This window comes from Pinus tabuliformis, chromosome 2_2 (assembly GCF_031772625.1).
Source record: "Pinus tabuliformis cultivar Carrire ecotype Pingquan chromosome 2_2, CPIR1, whole genome shotgun sequence".
Classification (NCBI taxonomy): domain Eukaryota; kingdom Viridiplantae; phylum Streptophyta; class Pinopsida; order Pinales; family Pinaceae; genus Pinus; species Pinus tabuliformis.
In genome coordinates this window covers 1,184,079,272-1,184,086,992 of record NC_142300.1, presented here as the reverse complement: position 1 = coordinate 1,184,086,992, position 7,721 = coordinate 1,184,079,272, and the positions used below count along the sequence as shown (strand labels likewise).

Sequence of the window (7,721 nt, the reverse complement as noted above, 5' to 3'; positions counted from 1 at the left end):
AAATATTAATGGTGGGTAAACAGTCACAAATATGAATTTATAATTAATATCAAAATTTCATATGACTAAAAAATAATAAATTTTAATAAAATTTTATATTATTATTATTAATAATAATATATATATAAATATGACATGATTCAAATTTCTTTCCATTTTATAATAATAATTTATTTTATAATATTATAGACTAATACCATAATTTATCAATACATGTTTAAAAAGTTATTATTCATTTCTTTTTTCATATGACTTTTTTTTAATTAATTAATTTAATTAAAATAAAAACAAATACAATTATTTTGGCAAATAAATTTCAATTATTTTACTCAAATCTATTAAAAATATTCTATTCCAAAATTTACCATCCATCTAATAATTATAATTAAAGAAAAAATCGTATGACTAAAAATATCCTACTCTGAAATCTACCATCCATTTAATATAGGAAAATTCTATTCCAAATTAAAGAGTCGACGTATCGCCCTACTTACAAGTTACTCGCGAATTGACAATGTCCATATGAACCTTTCTTTAAAGGGACGGCAGGGACTACTGCAGCATAGTATTATTCCCTTATTCAGAAATCCATGATAGCACTAACCGGATAATGGCAATGAGGATGCTCTGCAAGCAATATCCTCAACAAATTCTTGAATGTTTTTATTGGAAGATCCGCTTTCTCCCATTGCCTCCCTCGATAATTTCTTCCACCGTGAAGCGTTCTCCCTCAGCTCTACACCCATTTCGCTTTCCATAACAATCTTTATACATTTCTCCACAGCCTCCTTCCCCACCAGTCCATCTGCGGGTCGCTTATTTAATTTCAGTCCTGTCTTCCATATCTCTGCGACGTAAAGGGAATTCGTCGTCTGATCGCTCTCTTGAGGAACAGCCAAAACGGGTACCCCTAAACTGAGGCCTTCCAGCGTCGAGTTCCATCCACAGTGCGTCATAAATGCACCAACGGACACATGAGAAAGCACTTGCAACTGTGGACACCATGGAACAACTAACCCTTGCCCGGAGATTTCGGCGAGGAAACCCTCCGGCAAGGTTTCTTCAGTGTTAATCTCCCCTTCGGAAGAAGATGGACGAATGACCCATATGAAGGAATATCCACTAGCCTTCAGCCCAACAGCTATCTCTTCATTTTGTTCTTTTGAAAGAACAGAAAGGCTTCCAAAGGAAACATACACAACGCTCGCCGGTTCCTTCGTATTTAGCCAATCCACGCAGTTTACCGACTTCCACATATGTGCGCCGAAGTCTGTATCTTCGGGATCCTGTCCATCCAGGAAAGCCGAGGGTATGAGAGGGCCGACGGTGCGAATCGGAGCTATCGATTTCATTGAGTTCACCTCTTCGGACTCGAGTCCGTCAAACGAATTTCCCAGTATCCATGTTGCGTCCGATAAGGTCTTAAACTGATCCATTACAAGCCGCAAGAGAGGGCCGTTGGGATTAGAGGGTTGCAGAAAGGAAGGTATGTCCGATACGTTCAGCAGCGGTAGCCCGGGTATTTGTATCTTGTCACTCGCTTTCCCCGTTTCATCGCGCGAGATTGCTGAACACAGGAAAGAAGATTAAATCAGTTTCAAGAAACAAAATGAATATGGTTATGTCAAATAAATCCGATCATAAAATATTCTAAAACATAAAGATTCCTATCAAATTTCAATTGAAAGCATACCCAGTCCTCTGTTGAAATGGTAATAGATCGAGTAAGCTGCGCAGGATTGCGTCCAGAAAAAAGCTGCAGGCATATTAAACTTCTTTGCAACTTCCGGAACCCAGTAAAGGAGAGAATCGTATACGACGCAACAAATGTTGCTGCCTTGAGCGTTTAGCCTCTCTATGAGATTTGTTAACGAGAGTCCTCCTATCTTGCATAACATGTCCAACCACAGTTGGAGATCTTTCGACCGGTTGAAATCCACCGGAAATCCATCCGAGATTGTTTCAAATTGAACTTTCACAGAGGAGTTTGAAGTCTCGGGCAGTGCTGCATCTTGCGCCCGTAACATGCGGTGTCGGTTCTCTTCGGTCGTCACAAACGTGACCCGGAGATTTTTAGATGCGACCAGCTTCTTTGCAAACTGCAGCAATGGATTGATATGACCCTGCAACGGAAAGGGCACAATCAAAACGTGAAGATTGCTGTACTGGAGCTCCCCGAAAGACACCATCCTCTTCTAAGTTCCAAGGATTAACTTTTACTCTACAGAGTCGCATAATATTGAAAATCCCTCTGCTCGGAGGCTCTCTTAGCTCCACTCCCACTCCCACTCCCTGTTGAGATGATTTACTGGTTGGGCTTCTAAATATAAATAAATGATACATGTTCGCTACAGATGAGTCGTATCTGGATAACTGTAGTGAATGGTCCAGATACATGCCGGAACAGCAACAATAATGTCTCTCCACAGAAACTTGTCACTGTCAGAGAAATCGAATATAACATTTAGGAACATGGCAATTTCCCAGGCTCTCCGTGCGAATGCTATTTCCACCCTATAGGAAAGCCATATTTTCCTATATTTCCTATGCTATAGGGTATTGAATGCTTTGACAGTGACCGTGACAGTGGAGGATTCAAGAATGTAAATACATGAGCATGGCTTACCATAAAGGAAAGGTCATCCATCCCGCGCCATGTGCATGAGGAAGGGTCATCCATCCCGCCGCCATGTACTACAGAAGAAGGACCGCGACAGGTAAGGACGATTTAAACGACGCATTATTTTAAAGTAAGGACGATTTAAGTTTAGGAAGTGGGTAAACCAGTGAAACCTCTTAATCCGAACAGATAACGGACAGCTGCCACTTGCAGCACGCTTTCCAAGATTCCTGTCCACTTGCAACACTGTGGTTTGAATTGCGTGTCCAACTTGTGGAATGGAGCATACAATGTTGTTTCGTTTCAACGCACGAGATCGTGACAATGACACTTTACAATACCTGTAAGGTTGATTGTTTGCAGGCAAATCGTCAAAATCAGCGTATCTCATTAATCTGATCTCCAAGAAAAAGCTCAATCTTAATGTTTTTGCACTCTTATTATTTAGAAATTCAATCATTGTTTGTATCATCATATATGTGGATTGTATTTAATTTATTTCGTTTTAGGAGCCGAAGGATAAATACAAATTAAATTAATAATTATGTAAACATTAAATATTATTTTAAAGTTTATGAAAGTGTATTTTTATTTGATTTGCATTTGTAATTTTGATTGAGAAATTTTATGTTTTATTTATACATTTAAATTTATATAATAATAATTGAAAATTAATTTACAAATTTATATAATAATTATGTTAATAGATATGTTTATTTGTTTTTATAATTTTAATTTAATTATTAATAATGTGGATGGTAGAAATTTACTTTCCATGAATATTTTAGAATATTTTTAAATGTATACACAAATCAAAGATTAAGATTTATTTCAAAGTAGTCATGTCTTTTTTGCTATTTTAATTAAATTGATTAATTAAAAAAATGTTATATGAACAAGTGTTATATAGAGTTATTTGTTATTTTTCTGCATGTGATATTGATAAGTGATGGTATTGACCCATAATATTGTAACAAAACTTATTTACAAATTAAAAATCTCCATAGTAAATTGAGAGTAGATCAAGATAGATAAAAATATCTATAGTAAAATGAGAATAAATCTAGATGGATAAAAATATTATTACATTTTTTTTTACTTGTATATATGTTTAATATTTATATTAATTCTTTTTATAATCAATATTAATGTAATTTAAAATAAAGTTATAATTTACTTAGTTTTTATTTTATTTTTAAATTTTAGTAATATAAGATGTTTATAATATAAGTGTTTTAATATTTATAGATATTTACCAAATTATTTAATTTACTTGATTAATTAGTAATAAGTAAAAGAAAATCTCTTTTTTTTTCATAAATTAAAACTTCCAAAATTATGAATTATTTTTAAATAATAAAATTTTAAAAATTGTGTAATATGAAATATGTATATTTAGATAATATTTTATAAATTTGAAATAAATATTTTAAGTTTTTCATAATTTATATGAAATAGTATAATATTTATATATGAGGTAAATAATAAATTTATATTTATATAATAAAAATAAAAGTAAAAATTTATTTTACACCTAATAAGTAAAAAAAGTTATTAAAAAATATGCACAATCTTGTCACATGAATATAAGTTTTCAAAATTATGAATTATCTTCTACCATATGGGCATCCATTTACAATAGGATGATTGGACAAAAAATGTTGTAATATTTGGTAAATTTTATCAATAAAAATATAAACAAGTATAATATGCAACATTGTTGTTTATTACATGCCTCTTATATAAAAAATAATTTATGGCATTCAAAAAAAATAAAATAAAATAAAATAAAATTGAATGAACTTAACTAAATAATTGCTATATACATTTTCTTAACATGAATATTATTATTTAAAAAAATAAAATAAACAATAAATTGTTATTATATAATATATTTTTATATTGATATAAATTAATTAATATTATATTTTAGTATTTTTTTTTGTAAGCTTAGCAGTACCTTTCATTCATTCATCTATAAATAGGTAGGTTACAAATATATGAGTCGTTCGGTGGCCTCAACCTACCTAGTGGGAAACCAAATTTTTTGGCCACCGAATTGCATTATAAGCCATCCAAAACATAAATAGTTTGAGTCTTTTTAGCCAAGCCTTATAAGGTTGATAGTCTAGAAACCAACTAATAAACATCATACTGAAAACATAAATGTTACCTGACATAAACATCCAAAAAAATCTAAAATTAACAGTCATAACTTCAATCCACTAATCATCCAACTATTCCACCTAACCAGGATCTTTAGCACTTGATCCTGGTAATTCAGTTTGTGGCAGACATGGGATATGTCGCTTGATGCGGCCCAGAGCGTCGTTCTGGTTCTACAACTGACGTTGGATAAGCTGGAGCTCATTTTGAATGTCTTGTAGACCCGACTTGACGTCATTGTGCACCACTCCGTTGGTGATCGCAGCCATTGCTTTGACCACTATGCACTTCATTAACCAGTAAAGATGAATTGACTGTATGAACAAGGTGAGATGGTCGCTTGTGTACCTAGGGTCCGTGATTAGTTCCCCCAGTCTTCCACTGGAAGTTCCAGCTTAGTTTGCGAATTCAACTCTGCCTCCCAATTCACAATCAATTGTTTCACCTATGTCAGGGTCCTTTCACAGTAAGCCTTGACCATGGCCTGAATATTCTCATAAATTTTTTTCAACCCATCTTCCACACAGTCCCATGCCACGCTATCCCCCGTCATGCAATCCCCTGTCATCCAGTCACCTACCATGCAATCATATACCACGCAGTCACCTGCCCCGCAGTCACCTATCCCGCAGTCACCTGCCCCGCAGTCACCTGCCCCGCAGTCACCTGCCCCACAATCACCTGTCGCACAGTCTCTTGTCGTTCAGTTCTTTGTCGCACAGTCGTCTATCGCTCAGTCCGATCAGAAGATGGATCTACATCTTTTCCTTTATCTTCCTAGTGTCTTCTACCTCTTCCACCTTGACCCGAGGCTCCACTGCGAGGTTGAGACTTCACCATATCTACCAAGGTCGGGCCCCCTTTCTTCACCCTTCTCCCACTTTCCCGCGCTCGTGACCCAAGCCACTGTACAGAGGCCAAGAGTAAAGACAACATAGGCAAACCAGACTTTATACACCAACCTCAAGCAGAGACATGTAGCAGCTGGGTACTCCTCTCGTGTTCCCATTGTCGCGAACCTGTAACCAACAAACTTAGGCTCCTTAAGAAACTGAGGACCTGGGTTTATACGCAAGATATATGGTCTTAACGTCACCTTTGCTCCCACTACCTATAGGTGCCAAGGATTACCAACCTTCACGTCGTGGATCTGCCAAGATCTGTGACACTTCATATTATCACAATGAATACGCATGTGAGGGCGTGAGGGATACTACCCACCATCCCAAAACAATAAAAGCTCTGTCATATCAATCAAGACCAAGTAGGCCTTCAGCTGTCTCACACCTCGATCAGGGGTTTTGATTAAGAGCTAGGTCCTCATTCAAAATCATAGTCAATTGTTCCATTCCTTCTTCCCTAATCTCCCTTATCCAAGGCTTATCTATATTCACTCTCGGCTGAAGATATCCCTAGTTTGCTAAGAAATATGTAGCTTTGTTGCCATTGCAAGAGACATGTGAGGGGATGATATATTCAAAATATTGAATAAGTTCACTGATATCCTAGATCAAGCGAGCAGTCCTCCAACTTTTACTAATATTTTCCCACTGGGATCCCTGGTTAAGATTTTTAATAGTATTAATGACCAGAGAAGAGTGGCCTTCCACCACCATTTTTCTCAACCCTTCCCTTTTAGCTATTATCAAACCATGTTTAACAACATCGAATTCATCTTCTTTGTTACTTGCCATGCCACAATCTGAAGCATATATTTGGACATCTTAGCCTCGCAAATCCTTGATGACCCCTCCAAAACCTGCATCCCTAGTGTTACCTTTGGATGCCCCATCGAAGTTTAGCTTGAGAAAACCCTCAAGGGTCATGAGAAGCGAGAAGGAGATTGGTTGAGAGGCAAATTTAAGTTCCAATATGAAGGTGCAAGCATTTGCTGGGATAAGTTGAGAGTAGACAATATTCGCACTTCTTGGGGGTTGACCTTCCAATCATCAAAATGCCATTTCTCTACTTGTATAGATTCTCTTACATTTTGGAGTATTCCTTTCCAGATTTCCAAGTGTGACAGTTTCTAGTCCTTGAAAATCCTTATGTTCCTTTCCTTCCATACTGCCCATAAAATAAAGCTGAGAGATAGACACTAGGCTTGATTTACCATCAAATTGGAAGAGATTTTTTTCCTCCAACTCCCAATGGTGGATTAGATACTGGTATTATCCCGGTCTAGATGACCAAAAATAGTATTTATATTTTGCCAGAGTTAGACTACAAAGGGGCATATATTCAGGAGATGCTCTATGGTTTCAGTCTGAGAGGCACACATATTGCAAAAAGAGGGCCTATGGATTTTTCTCTTTTGTAATTTGTCCCAGGTGAGAATCCTACCACTGCACACTAGCCACAAGAAATACATTACTTTTGACCATAATTGTCCCATCCACATTTTCCTCCAGAGCAGATTGTACTGATCTGGATGCTCCTCTAATGCCAGTTGGTAAGCTTCTTCTATGGTGAACATACCTTTAGTTTTATAGCCCCACCTGAGAATGTCCTGTCCTAACGATGCAATTATTCTAGTGTGAAACTCAGAATCAAACACATCCCATTGATTTGAGTCAGGAGGGTTGTTCCAGTATTGTTTCGTTTTCCACTGTCTCCATTGATTCCTAGTGATTGGGTCCCAAAACTGATTAACCATCAAGTTATGGGGTTTATTAGTGAAAAGTAAGATCTTCGCAAAATCTTGGCAACTCAATAGTTTTTCCCATTGTTGCCACAAATTTGTCCAGAATAGAGCACTCCTCCCATCTCAGATTTCCAAGAATGTATGGTTGCAAATTAACTCTTTATTATCAGAAGCTAAGTTCCAAGTTGATGATCCTCTTGGAGTTCCCTGCATTCTCAGTCTTTCCTCTGTAGTTGAAGGCATGTTATATTTCTGGCCCCAGATGACGTTCAGGAGATTAGTTACACCTTG

At 36.4% G+C, this 7,721-nt stretch overlaps 1 protein-coding gene across 1 annotated transcript; it reads right to left on the bottom strand.

Moving 5' to 3' along the window:
* Nucleotides 1-402: 402 nt before the first annotated feature.
* Nucleotides 403-2,427, bottom strand: LOC149197706 (UDP-glycosyltransferase 74E1-like). Its single transcript, XM_089403971.1, has 2 exons — nucleotides 1,694-2,427; nucleotides 403-1,567 (listed from the first exon to the last, which is right to left on the bottom strand). Exons 1-2 carry the CDS (start codon nucleotides 2,187-2,189, stop codon nucleotides 600-602), a joined length of 1,464 nt encoding a protein of 487 aa, XP_089260097.1. The 5' UTR covers nucleotides 2,190-2,427; the 3' UTR covers nucleotides 403-599.
* Nucleotides 2,428-7,721: the final 5,294 nt, after the last annotated feature.

Bases quoted from the DNA above. Each gene is read 5' to 3' on its own strand.
- LOC149197706 (XM_089403971.1), bottom strand. From the start codon at position 2,189: ATGGTGTCTTTCGGGGAGCTCCAGTACAGCAATCTTCACGTTTTGATT. The intron at 1,568-1,693 runs GTATGCTTTCAA...TCCTGTGTTCAG, and splicing joins CCATTTCAACAGAGGACTGG to CAATCTCGCGCGATGAAACG.